The 17,657-nt window shown below is 50.6% G+C and overlaps 1 protein-coding gene across 2 annotated transcripts in view; it reads right to left on the bottom strand.

The window, feature by feature from the left end:
* The window catches only part of PTH1R (parathyroid hormone 1 receptor), a 729,171-nt gene that overhangs the window by 77,818 nt on the left and 633,696 nt on the right, over positions 1 to 17,657 (bottom strand). Inside the window, exon 10 of one of the 2 annotated variants that reach the window (XM_069210957.1) lies at positions 7,668 to 7,734. In XM_069210957.1, coding sequence (XP_069067058.1) covers positions 7,668 to 7,734 — 67 coding nt within the window. Of the gene's footprint in view, positions 1 to 7,667; positions 7,739 to 17,657 lie in introns of both variants that reach the window. The other variant, XM_069210958.1, reaches the window with a different exon arrangement.

Genomic DNA, 17,657 nt, shown 5'->3' with positions numbered 1-17,657 from the left:
TTTCAAAAATATCTCCTGCTTTCAACAAAAAAAGATGCGATGAGTACACTTCCTGGAAAGTAGGAGGATACACAGCAATAGCCTAAAGGTGAGAAAGACGTACTCCTCAGGGAAGAGCCAATATGCAATTAACAAGAATCAAATCTATGAATGAACCTGACTGGCCCAAAGAAGTCATTAGCTGCAGGAGACTGACGCAGAGCCCACTATCTGCAATCAAGAAACAATAGGTCTTGTCAAATCAGACCTAAATAATAAACCACAACTACCAAAACTAATAAAATGATAACACTGATTTAGGATATCACTGTTTTTGCATCGTGTTTTTGCAACAGAACGTATGCCTTAACTCCTGAAAGAACCAACCCTTAGAGAACACTGTATCCATAGGATTTCTTTGTAGCAGTTATTGAGGATGGCAGAGTTTGCTCAGGATGTCCTAAGCTGTTTGCGTTCAAAGCATCACAATTTAAATGAGAGGAACTCTGTTGCACAATTTTCTTCAGCTCCTCATGAAGGAAAACAAAATACAGTCGACTCAGAAGACTGGACTAGAGGATGTTTGGAAATACACGAATCACGTATGTGAAGGCTCTGGCCACTTTCTGCCAACCTTTAAATAATTTTCTCAACAGAAGTGGCAAAAATCACTATACATCTAAATAATTTGCCTATCTTCAGTTGGAAGAAAGGCAGTTTATCTCCTCAGCGGAATCTCTGCTGTTGCTAGTGCAGGTGTTTTAATAAAAATTATTAATGAGTGTTCATGTATTTTGAATTAGAGGTTTGTGTAGAAATATATTAACATAGAAAAATAATGCACACATTTGAAAATGTGATTACGAAGAGAGGCCACCAATGCGCACGAAGTGTACTTACTGGTGAATTAATATTGTGAAATGTTGATTATATGTTTGGCTAATGTAGTAGTACGTCATAACAAGGGTTCTGTATTATGCTCAAACTTTATTAATTGTAGACCTTAACTTAGCGAATGTCTTGGCCTAGTTTGCCAGATCTCATGTCAAAGCTGTATTTCTTAATGTTTAATAAATGGCTGCCCTAGAGAGTTAAACTGTGATTTCATTTTGCCTTGTTTAAATGTGCTCACAACGGAAGCTTGCGCATGAGAATTGAATGCTAGAAGATGCTGTTCTTGTTAATGTAACATTTTGTGTGTAATGCGTGTGAGTCTGACTATCTCAGGAGAAGAACAATGGAGATACTGACTGGAGTGGAAGCTGCAACAATATTGTTACCTGACAAGCCGGATGATTAGGACATTGCCGGACAAACCAATCAACGTCATGTCAACGGAGTAATGGCAGAATTCATAGATTTGGAGTTTTAGGTTTATTGCATAAAGTGTGAACATGTGATTAACTGACCAATAGGGATTTGCGAAGTAGTTTTAGGAGTTTTAATTTAAAAACACTGCACTGAGAAGAACCAAGCATTCTGCCCTTGTATATTGCCTCAAGCATTCTGCTTTTTGCCATTATCGGCATTGCCCAATCTCTTGCTGGCCGAAAGGTCAATATTTCCTTTTGTGTCTTGACAAGAGACATGCTTAACTTTAATGCTTAGAGACTTTGCGTTTTCTGAACTTTGATGCTGAATCCTGATGTCTTGCTGATCGACTGATGTCCTGAGGACAAAGACTGACTCTGCTCGCTGACCCACATTGAGGATAGCTAATATTAATTAGACTGTTGATTATTATGCACATTTGCTTTCACTTTCTAGGTACCAACTGCACTGTTTTGATAGAACCATAGTTAGCTGTTTTTCTAAATTTGTGTTACTAAGTTAATCGGATGTTAGTTAAGGATTCTCGCTAATTAAATTATTCTAATAGGGAATAATGCTTGATGAATTTCTCTGCTGAATTTGAATGTACATAATTACTTTGACGCAGCTGACTTTGTTATTAATTTGCATCGTAATCTTAGAATGAGTAGTTCAAGCTTTGATTAGATTATGGGCCTGATTCTAACTTTGGAGGACGGTGTTAAACCGTCCCAAAAGTGGCGGATATACCACCTACCGTATTACGAGTTCCATAGGATATAATGGACTCGTAATACGGTAGGTGGTATATCCGCCACTTTTGGGACGGTTTAAAACCGTCCTCCAAAGTTAGAATCAGGCCCTATGTTTCTTCCGCCGCTTTGGACAGCCAGCATTGTTTCTGTATGTGTTTCATTTGATTTTGAGATTAATCTGCATGACCTTATCATTCTAAATATAGGGAAATAAATATTCTAACTTTTACTAAAAGGTGTGGTTATTCATGACTGAAAGGTCATGGTGCGTGACAATTACTGACTTCATTGATTATTACTGTTATTGATTGTTGTTGATTATTGACTATTGTGTATTGGTTATTGATTATGTACTGGAGCTATGGTAAGAACATTTTAATTGCGTGCCGAAAGGTTCATCAACCTATTCATGTCCATTTGTAAGTTACACTGTTGATAAGAGTCAGTTTATAAATTACTGAATTGCACTTGTAGACGTGGTACGAAGATGCTTATCCTCAAAGCCTGTACTTATGATATCCGCGCCCACTTCCAGGCCATGGCAAGAGGACTGGGCGACAGAGCCATTACAGAAAGGGGAGGATAATTGGCTCAGTCTGCAAGCAGACTGCTGTAGGAAACAATCGGTCATACATGAATCATTTTCAAACACATCACAATCAAGCATCCATATGATGAAGTGTCAAAATAGACATTTGGACGGTAGTTTGAAGTGAGTGGAAAATATAAATGTATACACAAAAGAGTTTTCTTGATTTGTGTCTGTAAATGTAATTTCAAAATGGCTGCACTTGATGGTGACATGGGAAATACAACTGGTCACCTCTAAAACAGACAGATTGGACATTCATATGTGGTTACCCCGAAGTCATTTATAATTTCACGGATTTATTACATTTTCATTTTAGTGTAAGAAAAGTCCTTATGTTTTGATAAGCACAGCCTTCATTGCGGAACTAGAAATACATTTTAGGAGATTTCAGTATGCGAGGGAAAACACGCAATGGATTTTACCCCATAATAGATGTGATTTTATGCAGATATGTTTCCTACATGTTATAAGCAGACATGTGTCTGGTGAAAGACATCTCCCCTCTCAATCTCACACTAAAAAGCTTACTTGTTATTTTAACTAATGGGGTGATTTATATGACTAATATTTTTGGTAAAAGAATTGAATCCCAGATGGATTCTGAAAAAAGGAAATACATTGCATACAAATTACAGCCAAATATATTCATCTGAAATATTAAATGTTTTGAAATAATTAGTCCCCTTGAGCTTTATTTAAACTCACTTTCCATTAACAAAAAAGTAGTGATAACTTTAAAAAATACAAATGCATAAAAATGCGAGAAAAGACAATAAGGATGCATCCTTTATACCGATTTACTTCCTTATACACTTTGATTTGACCCTCTCATAAATAATCTCTATTAATATATTGAAGTTTAAGGTGCAATCTATTTCAAGATCTTTGTCAGATTTTATATTATTTTTCAGAACTCTTCAAAAGTCTTTATTCATTGGGTGTGTACAAGCTTGCTTTGTTTTGGAACATTAATAGAGCCAAAGGACTACTTAAGATCTGCCCACTGGTGGCCCTATATGTGAAAAGTATTTTATGCGATGTTTTTCTGATTTCTTGTAACATATGCTTTACTTGTAACTAAGCTGTGGATGCCTTGGGGGCAGAGCTAATTCCTACTTACAGGATGGAAATTAGCACAAAATTAACCGTACTTCTCTGATGACTATTACGAAGCAAAATATAAATGTACTGAGTAGTTCAAATTGGAAAGTACCAACGCGATCATTATGAAAACTACAATGACCATGATAAACTGGTCTACTAAATAAACAAACATTTGCAAAGCAATAGGTCTCCCATTTGCTTGACTTAGAGCTATTGGCATTGTAAATGCATAACTGGACTTTTCTTGCCTCATAAATTGGTCAACCCTGTGGCATAATTTTGTCCTCTCTGCCATATAATTCCAGTGGCCCTGCATATAACAAAAGTAATTCCCTTCACCAACAACACAACGCAAAAGCAGTATTCTAGAAAGAAGCTGAGTGAGGAGAAGAAAGAAGAGGCAGTTAAAATGTTTATCTAACAGAAACGTTGCTGGGATTGCTGGGATTTCAGTATTTTTCGTGTTTTAGTCTTTCTACAGTTATTAGCTTTTTATCCATATTAGGACATTTCAGAAGACTGACGCAAGAGCAGCAAATTTATGCCCTCCACAGAAGTATTTCTGTTACAAGGAACCCCTTGTTGCTAATCTCAGTCTGTGATTGTCACCAATCTATGGTATAGCACTTCGTAGTCAGCACCCCTAGTGGACACAGCACAATACCTTAACTGTTAGATGCTATACCATTAGTAACCAATATCACTTTCACAAAGATAGTTGGCTGTGCTCAAGTATTGGTTATTTTCATTTTTTAAAATGACCATTGCCTTATTTTTTCAGTTTTTTGCATCACAAACTCGGCCTGGGGGCACTGCAGCTCTTTACATGATCAGGAGATTGTGTTAAATAGGTCAGATCAATTGTTTTGCTTGTTTTAGGCATGGGAAGATTAAGGCCCTCATTACAACCCTGGCAGACGGGGGAGAAGTGGCAGTAATACTGCCAACAGGCTGGAGGAAAAAAAAAGTAATTATGACCATGGCGGTTACCCCCATGGTCATCTGCCACTTCTCCACTCCGACCGCCAGGGCGGTGATGACCGCTGGGCTAGAGACTTCGGTCTTCAGCCTGGCGGCCATCACCATACCACCGGCGGTATCAGGACCCTGCATACCGCCATGGATTTCAGGTGGTTTGGAACTACCACGAAATCCATGGCGGTAGGCACTATCAGTGCCAGGGAATTCCTTCCCGGGCACTGATAGGGGTCTCCCCCACCCCAAGTCCTCCCCCCACACCTCCACCCCCCTGCCACCCCCCAAAGGTGGCAGGACCCCCCTCCCCACCCCACCCCCAACATGCACATACACACACCCCCACACGCACACATACACATACACTACAACAACACATACCCACACCCATACAAACAGACATAAACACAGACTGACCAGCACACATTTCCCATACACACAACACCCCCTGCATGCATACATGCCCTCACACACCTCCTCTACATACTGACACGCACACTCCCATGCACGCACACAACACCCCCCCACCCCCCTCCCCTGGCGGACGATCAACTTACCTTGTCCGTTGATCCTCCGGGAGGGGACGGGATCCACGTGGGCTGCTCCACCGCCAGCACCCCATCACCAGAACACCACCACACCGAATCATGGGACGTGATTCGGTGGGCGGTGTTCTGATGACGGGCGGTGGAGGTGGAGCAACCTCCACTTCCCCGCCGACCGCCAGTATAACATAACCTATGCATTTGTAAAGCGCACGTTCACCTGTAGGCATCTTGGCGCTGAATAACAGATGTTTATTGTTACCCAACTCAATGGTACTCATTTTATCGACCTCAGAATTTTGGATGAAAGGCTGAGTGAACCTGCCGGGCTTTGAACCTGTGACCATGAGGTCAAACACAGGCTTCTACAGTGGACGCATTAGTCCACTAAGCCACCAGACCAGTATGGCTGCTGGCGGCTTTCCATCCGAAAAAGGATGGAGGGCTGCCAGCAGTCATAATACACCCCGCGGAAACCACCTGCACTGGCGGTCTTCAGCACGGCGGTACCTCGGCAGTCTTTACAAAAGACGGCCAAGGTCAAAATGAGGGCCTAAGTGATTTGCCCAGAATTACAGGCTGTTGAAGCAATGCTGGGACTGGAGCCTGAGTTCCAAAGTCTCGTTCGGAAGAAGCAGCAGGCAGGATTAAGACATTTTGGGGGTCATTACAACCCCAGTGGTTGGCGATAATGTGGCAGTAGTTCTGCCAACAGGCTGGCAGTACTTACCACCACATTATGAGCCAACCTGCCAATGTACCACTTCGACCGCCACGGTGTGATCGTCTTAGCAGCAAACATTAAAAGAACAGAAGTAAGGATACCATCTTAAGGCTAATGTCAAGAATGCTTCAAGAAAAAAAAAACGGAAAATAAAAAGTAAAACAGTTGACATAGGCGATCCTATTCAAAGCACCGCCGTAAGTGCAAAGAGAGAGTAAAAAAAAAAGAAAAATTTTGCTCACAGCAAAAGATATCAGCAAAAGTAAAATTATCCATGTAACAGAGGCGACAGCCAAGGCGGTAACAAAACTGCCCCAAGGAGGGACAAATGTAAACCAGTTACCAATGGAAACAAAGGACTTTTGAAAGGCAAGCCCATGAACGGAGATAGTGTTAGGCGTGCGGTGGGCATGTTTAAAAGCTCAGATACATACCAACACATCGGAAAAGCAGCGCATGCACGCTGCTATGCTCAAACTAATAAAAAAAAGTATGGTTTTGGTCAAGTACATAGAAAGTGTAACCAATGTAATTTTTGGGTGTGTAAAAAAGCCTACTGGGCATGTAACAGGGACCGCTTATTATTGCTCACTTCAGTGTCTTATTTTTCAATCTGCATTTTATTAACATTTTCATCAATATATTATGCCTCGTCATTTGAAAAAGCAGTATTTTATTTTTATTCTTGCTATATTAATTTCCAGGAAGGGAATCTATGTGAAAAGTACATGTGACTATGTTTAAAGGTATTTGTGAAAGTTTGTGAATATCTACTTCAAGTTTGTGAATGCAAACTGCTTTTTCAGCACACTTGAGCATCAGTTACCTAGGTGAGCTGAAGAGTTTTTTGATTAGGGAGGCTTTGTTTCGATGCAAACAAAAAAAAGGAAGGTTGATTCCTTCTTTCTCTCTTTCTTTCTTTCTTTCTTTCATCTTTCTTTCTTTCTTTCTTTCTTTCTTTCTTTCTTTCTTTCTTTCTTTCTTTCTTTCTTTCTCTGAGAAGTGCTTCCAAAGTCAAAACATGCTACAATAACCCAGGGATCTTAGGAGTAAAGCACGAATCACAATTTGCTGAGTGATTTGATGCTACTCGTTGTTGCTAACATTTGTCTAGTCATACGCCAAGCAAAGTCTTTTATGAACGTTAAGGATACTGTAAATTGTGATTGTGGTGGCGGTCTACAGGCGTATTGCTGCTGGTGGTAGCAGTGCCACCATTCCGCCATCCGCCAGTATGGCCACACCCGGCAGTGGTTATATTATGGCAGACAGCTGGTAGCTGCGGCAATGGTCTTTTGGCGGCAGTCACCGTGGCGGTAGGCATTTATTACCGCCGATGTTGTGATGAGGTCCTATTTCATGAAAAGTACAAAAAAACACAAACTTTTTCAAAGTCTACCTACTGGCATCTCCTGTGAAAATGTATTCCTGAAATTCAACGGTCACCCGAAATACCTAAAGGATGTGGGTTCAAAGAGAATATACCTTGTGCTTGTGCTTTGGCTGCACGACATTCTCTCCTCAAACATAATGCTGAAAAGCACACTAAAGATTATGCCTATAAAATCTCGAAAAATTCCATGGATCTGTTACATTTGGCAAGGATAATAAAAATTACAAGAGTCTAATGAAGATTCAGAAAACTATGTCACAGTGAAAAGTATTTCACAATAAGTACTCACCACTATAGCAGCCAGGATTGGCACCTGGATGATCCACTTAAGATTTCCAGCACTCAAGTCCCAACACCTAGGTAAGAACAAAAGAGCATTTCAGTAATAAACTGTATATGGGTTGGCTTTGTTGAAAAGCACACTGATGAGCTTTAAGATGTCACTGCAGACATTTTCTGGATGGTCATTTTGGATTAGGCTCAAATACATTTGAAAACACACAGTGCAGTTATGTTTGTGGTCCGTTCAGTACAAAGGGCCCGATTTAGATATTGACAGAGGGGTTACTCCATCACAGCAGTGACGGATATCCCATCTGTCAAAATCGAAATCCTATTATTGCCAATGGGATTTAGATTTCGGAGGACCGGATATCCGTAACTGTTGTAACCACTCCGTCAATATCTATATCAGGGCCAAAGTCATAATTCTAACTTTTAGTCATTAGCCACATATACAGTCATCTATTAAAACATCAAATTACCAGCCACTTTCGGTATCTAGATATCATTAATTTACTTACTTTCCAAAAAGTCATAAAAACAAAAGTTTAGAATACTATACAAAATGAATGTACTGGTGAGGCATTCGTGTCACTGATCCTTTTTCCATAACTGTTATACTTTTTCCATAACCATTAAGAGCGGAAAAGGCTTAGGGGGTCATTCTGACCTCGGCGGTAAAAGGCGCCTACCGCCGGTCAGAAATCCTCCATAATCCCGCCGCGGTCGCGGAAACCCGCCACGGTCATTCTGACCCGCAGAAGGCAAACCTCCGAAAATCCGACCGCCACAACAGACCGCCAGACCAGCGGTCGGCGGAAAGGTGGAGGTGACAAAACCTCCACCGTCACGCCAACAGAAATACGCCCATGCCATTACGACCCACGAATCCACGCGGCGGTCATTCAAACGCGGTATTCCATTGGCGGGACACACCGCCGCGGTCAGAATACACACAAACGAACAAAACTCCGCCACATTGGACGATTTGAATCCCACACACCTGATACACATACACACACCACTCCCACACACACAATACAATATAAAACACACACCCACATCACCCACAAACCCCTACGCAAAAAAATTCGTAAAGAAGGCAAGAGCGAGACACCAGCATCCAAAAAATAACAGCCGCAGCCACTCAACACCATCACCCACACACTATCCACACACAAAACAACACACACCACCACACTCAACTCACTTAAATACACATACTCCACCCCACACATCATACACACCACCCCATGGCACCCCAAAGACAACCCAGCTTCACAGACGAAGAACTCAGGGTCATGGTGGAGGAAATCGTTCGGGTAGAGCCCCAGCTGTTCGGCACACAGATACAATACACCAGCATTGCCCGGAGGACGGAGCTATGGCAGAGGATTGTCGACAGGGTGAACGCAGTGGGACAGCACCCCAGAAATCGGGAAGACATCAGGAAGCGATGGAACGACCTACGGGGGAAGGTGCGTTCCATGGTATCCAGGCACAACATCGCCGTGCAGAAGATTGGCGGAGGGCCCCCACCTCAACCCCCACAATTCACATCATGGGAGGAGGAAGTCTTGAACATCCTGCATCCTGACGGCCTCGCAGGAGTCGGCGGAGGAATGGATACTGGTAAGTTGAAGCTTCAATACTGCTTCCCCCCCACCTGCATGCCAAATCAGACCCCAACCCTCACCCCCATCCTCGAACCCCACCCTCACCCCCACCCCCATCCTCACCCCCACCCTCACCCCCACCACCATCCTCACCCCCACCACCATCCTCACCCCCACCACCATCCTCACCCCCACCCCCAGCACACCTATTCCCCGCCAATGTCTCACCATCACAACCCACACATCCCAAAACCTAGGCCTGCATGCGTCCACTAAGCATGGACACCCATCACCAAAGCATGCCCAATGCATATACACATCCCCCCCACAAGCCACCCTCACCAAAGCCCCCACACACGAATGCCAGCACTTGGGGACACGAGAACCCACAGATACACCCATATGCCACACATTGAAACTATAACCATACCTCTATACCCCTGCAGGACCCGACCGTCAACACACCGCGGCGGAGGGGCCAGAATTCTCCACACCCTCCACCCAAGAGGCCGTCAGCGATGACAGCAGCTCTGTCGACCTGGACACCGATGACCAGCCCGGACCATCGGGGACCTCTGGACAGTCGGTTCCCCTCACACAGGCCCAGGCCACTACAGACCCTAACCCCTCTGGGAACACCAGCACAGCTCCCACCCAGCGGGCCCATGCCTCTGTCTCCAGGGCACGTCAATCTGCGGTGTGTCTACCACTACAGGGCACCCAGGATAACCCACCACCCCAACAACAACAGGGACCTGGGGGCAGTGGTAGTGGGCACACCGGCCAGGGGGCAGAGGCCCAGGGAAACAGGGGAACTCGGAGGGCAGCTGTGCGACAGGGGGGGGAGGAGAGGCCCAGGGAACCCACTCTCCACGAGGTCCTCACCACCATCATGGGAGCATACAACCGCTCCCAGGAGACGATGGCGACGGTACTGGCCCGGTTCCAGGAGATCCAGGCACTGCAGGAGGAACACTATCGGGGGTACAGGGAGGACATCAGAGCCATCAACACCACCCTGGTTACCATGGTAGGGCTGCTGCAGGACCTCGTCAACACCAGGGCGGACACTGAACAACACCCAAGGGCCCCTGCCACTAGCCTGGACCAAGAACAGCCAACCACCTCCGCCGGCGCTAGTGGACAGGAGGCCCCCGCACAGCAGCAGCCCACCAGACCCCCACCTCCTGCAGGAGAAGAACCACCCCGCAAGAGGGCCCTGAGATCTCGCAAGAAGACAGAGTAGAATGTCAAGACCCCCGCCAGCAATGGATACCACCTGATGTCATCCCACTGTCCCACATTGTCACCCTGTCCATCCTTGAACTGCCCATGCTCCATCTCTCCACAGGCCTCTGGACAATGCACCTGTGTGACTGTTACTCTGGACTCTGCCATGGACATTCCTTCACCATAGCCCCCACCCACTTGAAACCACCCATCCCATTTTGAGCACTTCAATAAACACCTATTTTGCACCAAAATATCTGGAGTCTGGCTGTGATTTCAATAGATTGTAATTGACATGACAGTGCAAATATGTCTTTGTACATGGTGAAGTCAACAAACAGCTGCCACAAAGCTGTAGTCCATGGGGAAACGAAGCACAGGACTCGTAGTGGGGACCCCAGATCTGAAATAGGGAGGGAAAAGCCAAAACTCAGTCATCATACACTGGGGCAAATAGACAGGCAGCAGAGATGCTGGAGAGTAGTTAACATTTACTAAATTATCTTTGAAATGTTACCTGTGTCCTATTGGAAGTACTGTTCAATGATTCTGTCCCTGTTGTCTGTTTCAGCCCGTCGTCTTCCTCCTCGTCACTCTCCTCAGGTTCCACCGCTGCCACAACACCACCGTCTCGACCATCCTCCTGCAGGAAAGGCACCTGGCGGCGCAAAGCCAGGTTGTGAAGCATGCAGCAGGCCACGATGATGTGACACACCTTCTTAGGTGAGTACATTAGGGATCCACCTGTCATATGCAGGCACCTAAACCTGGCCTTTAGGAGGCCAAAGGTGCGTTCGATCACCCTCCTAGTACGCCCATGGGCCTCATTGTACCGTTCCTCTGCCCTGGTCCGGGGATTCCTTACTGGGGTCAGTAGCCACGACAGGTTGGGGTACCCAGAGTCCCCCACTAGCCATACACGGTGTCTCTGTAGCTGTTCCATCACGTAAGGGATGCTGCTATTCCTTAGGATGTAGGCATCATGCACTGACCCTGGGAATTTGGCATTTACATGCGAGATGTACTGGTCAGCCAAACACACCACCTGGATGTTCATTGAATGGTAATTTTTTCTGTTCCTGTACACCTGCTCCCTGTCTCTTGGGGGAACCAAAGCCACATGGGTCCCATCAATGGCACCAATTACGTTGGGAATATGTCCAAGGGTGTAGAAATCACCCTTCACTGTAGCCAATTCGCCCACCTCAGGGAAAATGATGTAGCTCCTCACGGATTTCATCAGGGCAGACAACACTCTGGATAACACCTTCGAAAACATGGGCTGAGACATCCCAGAAGCAATTCCCACGGTTGTCTGAAATGACCCACTTGCCAAGAAATGGAGTACTGACATGACCTGCACCAGAGGGGGAATCCCTGTGGGTTGGCGGATGGGGGACATCAGGTCGGGCTCCAGCTGGGCACACAGTTCATGGATAGTGGCACGGTTAAGACGGTAGGTCAGGATAATGTGGCGTTCTTCCATTGTCGACAGGTCCACCAGCGGTCGGTACACGGGAGGATTCATCCGTCTCCTCGCCCAACCCAGCAGACGGTGCCTAGGAAGGACAACATGGAGCACACAGTCAAGCAACCCACAGGTACGTACTCACAGCTAGCACAGTATACGATTCTCTATGCAGTGAATGGCGTGTCTGAGTGGCTATGCAAGGCCTAGGCCTGTGTGACGCAGTTGAAATTGAGCCATGTGGGCCCTGGAAATGGCGGCTCCCTGACCTGTGAAGTGTGACAATGGGATGTGAGGTCAATGCGCTGGCGTGGCACACCGCGGCGGGCGGCGGGCGAAGACCGCGGCGCAAAGCCGCATTGGTTAACATTGAAGCCTATGGGTTTCAGGAGCCAATGGCGAAGGGCGCCGGCGGTGGCGGGACGCACCGCCGCGGTACGCACCGCCGCGGACGTGACCGCCATTTTCTATCTACTTATCCACTTGCGACTTGAACTTTCACAGGAGAGGACCTATACTGCAAGTGTTGCTGTGACCTCGGTCTGGAAGGGACAATGGCTGCTGCACCTGGGGAAAGGGCCCCTGCCTTCACTGGAGAGGAGTTGGAGAAACTCGTGGATGGGGTCCTCCCCCAGTATGCGCTACTCTACGGTCCTCCAGACCAACAAGTGAGTTTAATTCAATCTGGATTTGGGGACACTGGCTGGCTTGGGGGCCTGGCGGGGGGCCTGGCGGGGATGGGGGGCATGTTGGGCCTGGCGGGGGGCATGGCGGGGATGGGGGGCATGTTGGGCCTGGCGGGGGGCATGGCGGGGGGCCTGGCGGGGATGGGGGGCATGTTGGGCCTGGCGGGGGGCCTGGCGGGGATGGGGGGCATGTTGGGCCTGGCGGGGGGCATGGCGGGGATGGGGGGCATGTTGGGCCTGGCGGGGGGCATGGCGGGGGGCCTGGCGGGGATGGGGGGCATGTTGGGCCTGGCGGGGGGCCTGGCAGGGATGGGGGGCATGTTGGGCCTGGCGGGGGGCATGGCGGGGGGCCTGGTGGGGATGGGGGGCATGTTGGGCATGGCGGGGGGCCTGGCGGGGATGGGGGGCGTTGGGCCACTGGAAAGGAAAATGCTGACAAACTTGAACGTGGTATTTCTCCCTCCCTGTACGTGTCACATAGGTCCGCGCCCATGAGAAGATCGGGATTTGGCGTGCCATCGCCAAGGAAGTCCGGACCCTGGGGGTCCACCATCGACGGGGCACCCACTGCCGCAAGAGGCGGGAGGACATCCGCCGCGGGACCAAGAAGACCGCCAAGTCTCTGCTGGGGATGGCCTCCCAACGTAGGCGGGGTGCCTGCCGTCAACTGAGCCCCCTGATGTTCCGGATCCTGGCGGTGGCCTACCCTGAATTGGATGGGCGCGTGAGGGCAGCACAGCAGACACAAGGGGGTGAGTACAAGCATTATCTACTCTGTTGTCGCGCAGTGGAGGTGTCTGGTTGGGGGAGGATGGCTGGGGGTCCCCCTAGGCCAGGGCGATATCTGTAGGCTGGGCACCCCCGTAAGCCCCTGTGTCCCCAGCCACCACCCTCAGTAGTTTGTCAGTACAGCCATCCCTGGGCCGTGTCATCCATGGGTGCAGTTGTCAACTCTAGGCGTGTAGGGCATGTTCCACGGAATGCGTAGCGGACCCCAAGTGCGCAACTTAGTGCAGGGGGCATCTGTGTCTGTCATGTCCGCTAACTGTACCGGAGATCCATGTACTCAATATCCCTTTATTTCTCTCTCCCCCCCCATTTTTGTTTGTCTTTCTGTGCTTGTGTGCATCAGCATCATCAGGCGGAGGAGAAGTGGCATCGGGGCAGGAGGGAGCTGCATCTCACATGGCCCAGGAGGGCCATGCCACAGAGTCAGACTGGACCAGTGAGACGGAGGGCGAGGGGAGCTCCACGACGGGGACGACTGGAGCCTGCAGCGACACGGACACGTCCTCGGAAGGGGGCTCCCTTGCGGGGGTGGCACCATCCGTGCCCCCCGCCATTACAGGTACAGCCGCCACCCAGCGCACCATCTCCGCCCTCCCAGCAGCCCCTCAGCGTTCGCCCCGTGCCCGCTCTGCCAGGAAGCCGGGCATCTCCTTCGCCCCAGGCACCTCAGGCCCTGCCCCTGTTACCCCCGCTGCCCTCAGTGAGGAGGTCATTGACCTCCTCCGAACGCTCATTGTTGGGCAGACTACCCTTTTGAATGCCATCCAGGGGGTGGAGAGGGAGGTTCATCGCAGCAATGCGTACCTGGAGGGCATTCATTCGGGTCAGGCTGCCCATCAGCGATCGTTCCAGGCTCTGGCCTCAGCACTGACGGCAGCCATTGTCCCTGTCTCCTGCCTGCCTCTACTAACTCCCTCCTCCCAGTCTCCTGTTCCTCTGCCTGTCCCACCCACACCATCAGACCAGCCTGCACACACCTCAACACCCAAGAGAAGCTCATCCAAACATAAGCACCACAGATCACGCAGACATTCACACACGCAACATTCCGATGCAGACATGCCAACAGTCACTACCACCTCTGTGACCCCCACCTCCTCGTCTCCCTCCTCCCTCCCTGTGACGTCTACACTCACACCTCCATTCACCTCACCATCAGCCAGTGTTTCCATCACCAGCACACCCTCCACTCCAGTCCGCACACATGCAGTCACCACCCCCACTGCCATTTACACGTCCCCTGTGTCCTCTCCCACTGTGTCTGTCACCCCCTCTTCCACACCACACAAACGCAGCCACCCACCCACCCAACAGCCATCCACCTCACGACAGCCTATCCCTCCTGCACCTGCACCCAAAGACAGCAAACGTGACTCACCTACAACCACATCCTCTCCCTCCACTCCCATTCCCACTGTACCTACCACTCTCCATTGTCCCAAGAAGCTCTTCCTCGCCACTACTAACTTCTTTCCTGACCCTGAGCCCCCCCCTCCTTCTCGTCGGGGTAAGAAGAGCACCTCAGCCACCACCAGCCCTGCAGCCCCCTTGACAAGGGTGCAGGGGTATTGGAGCCCGCCAGCCCGCATGTCTGGATCTTCGCCCAGCAGCAAGGGGACAGCCAGCCCACCCCCTGGGAAGAGGAGCAGAAGGCGGAAGGGGCGCCGCAGGAGCCCGCCTTCTACATCCCCCCGGACACCACCCAGAGACAGTCACCAGCCACAGCTCCAAAGGGAGGAAAGGGCCACAGGCCGACGACTAAGGAGGGCAAGGGCAGCAAGTCGGAGAGGTCAGGCAGCAGGCCTGCTGCCCAGGAGGAGCCCACAACCCCCATAGCCGCTGCCCCGGGAGGAACCGGCACAGCTGCCCCGGGAGAGCCCACCACCCCCATAGCCGCTGCCCAGGGAGGACCCAGCCCAGCTGGCCAGGAGGGCCCCACCACCCACAGCCCAGGTGGGCAGTGAAGGAGCACCATCCCCGCTGCCCAGGAGGGCACCACCAGGCAATTAGCAGTTGGCCATAGACCGTCCGCCGTCTCAAGAACCGCTGAACTGGGCCCTTCAAGGCAAGGACCGCTGAACTGGGCCCCGCCGTCTCAGGAACCGCTGAACTGGGCCCTTCAGGGCAAGGACCGCTGAACTGGGCCCCGCCGTCTAAAGCACCGCTGAACTGGGCCCTTCAAGGCAAGGAGCGCTGAACTGGGCCCGCCGTCTCAAGAACCGCTGAACTGGGCCCTTCAGGGCAAGGACCGCTGAACTGGGCCCCGCCGTCTCAAGCACCGCTGAACTGGGCCCCGCCGTCTCAAGAACCGCTCCGCTGGGCCCCGCCGTCTCAAGCACCGCTGAACTGGGCCCTTCAAGGCAAGGAGCGCTGAACTGGGCCCCGCCGTCTCAAGCACCGCTGAACTGGGCCCTTCAAGGCAAGGAGCGCTGAACTGGGCCCCGCCGTCTCAAGAACCGCTGAACTGGGCCCTTCAGGGCAAGGACCGCTGAACTGGGCCCCGCCGTCTCAAGCACCGCTGAACTGGGCCCCGCCGTCTCAAGAACCGCTCCGCTGGGCCCCGCCGTCTCAAGCACCGCTGAACTGGGCCCTTCAAGGCAAGGAGCGCTGAACTGGGCCCCGCCGTCTCAAGCACCGCTCCGCTGGGCCCCGCCGTCTCAAGAACCGCTCCGCTGGGCCCCGCCGTCTCAAGCACCGCTGAACTGGGCCCCGCCGTCTCAAGCACCGCTGAACTGGGCCCTTCAAGGCAAGGAGCGCTGAACTGGGCCCCGCCGTCTCAAGCACCGCTGAACTAAGCCCTTCAAGGCAAGGAGCGCTGAACTGGGCCCCGCCGTCTCAAGCACCGCTGAACTGGGCCCTTCAAGGCAAGGAGCGCTGAACTGGGCCCCGCCGTCTCAAGCACCGCTGAACTGGGCCCTTCAAGGCAAGGAGCGCTGAACTGGGCCCCGCCGTCTCAAGAACCGCTGAACTGGGCCCTTCAGGGCAAGGAACGCTGAACTGGGCCCCGCCGTCTCAAGCACCGCTGAACTGGGCCCTTCAGGGCAAGGACCGCTGAACTGGGCCCCGCCGTCTCAGGAACCGCTGAACTGGGCCCTTCAAGGCAAGAACCGCTGGCCCTTTGGCAGACGTGGCAGGGCAGGATCTATCTCGGGCAGGGCTGCAGGATGTCCTCTGGCCAACTTGCCTCCTCCAGTGGCAGTGGGGTCTGTTATGGACTGTATGGACTGTGGCTTTGCTCTCCCCAGGATGGCCCAGTGGGCAGGCCACCCACTGTATGGACTGTATGGACTGTGGCTTTGCTCTCCCCAGGATGGCCCAGTGGGCAGGCCACCCACTGTATGGACTGTTTGGACTGTGGCTTTGCTCTCCCCAGGATGGCCCAGTGGGCAGGCCACCCACTGTATGGACTGTATGGACTGTGGCTTTGCTCTCCCCAGGATGGCCCAGTGGGCAGGCCACCCACTGTATGGACTGTTTGGACTGTGGCTTTGCTCTCCCCAGGATGGCCCAGTGGGCAGGCCACCCACTGTATGGACTGTTTGGACTGTGGCTTTGCTCTCCCCAGGATGGCCCAGTGGGCAGGCCACCCACTGTATGGACTGTATGGACTGTGGCTTTGCTCTCCCCAGGATGGCCCAGTGGGCAGCCCACCCACTGTATGGACTGTATGGACTGTGGCTTTGCTCTCCCCAGGATGGCCCAGTGGACAGGCCACCCACTGTATGGACTGTGGCTTTGCTCTCCCCAGGATGGCCCAGTGGGCAGGCCACCCACTGTATGGACTGTATGGACTGTGGCTTTGCTCTCCCCAGGATGGCCCAGTGGGCAGGCCACCCACTGTATGGACTGTTTGGACTGTGGCTTTGCTCTCCCCAGGATGGGCCAGTGGTCATGGAGTCCCCTTGTGGATCTGGCGTCGTGTACTCAAGTGGCTGAGGTGCCCCCCCTTCCCTTCCCCCTGAGGTGCCTGTCCGATTTTCTTTCTGATGCCCCTGCAGTGTTCTCTCCGTGGAGTTCTTGTCGTGGGACTGGGCCTTGCCCCTTTGCACAGGACCCCTGTGATCCACGGACAGTGGTTGGACTACATTTAGTAGCTGTATATATTTTGTATATAGTTTATTTATTTATTGCGATTACTGGTGTCCATATTTCAATATATCTGCCCGTTTATGATCTCTTCTTTTGGTCTTTGCATTATTTCGGAGGGG

This window comes from Pleurodeles waltl, chromosome 10 (genome assembly GCF_031143425.1).
Source record: "Pleurodeles waltl isolate 20211129_DDA chromosome 10, aPleWal1.hap1.20221129, whole genome shotgun sequence".
Classification (NCBI taxonomy): Eukaryota; Metazoa; Chordata; class Amphibia; order Caudata; family Salamandridae; genus Pleurodeles; species Pleurodeles waltl.
The sequence above is the reverse complement of the archived record's forward strand: the minus strand, read 5'-3'. Positions and strand labels throughout refer to the sequence as shown.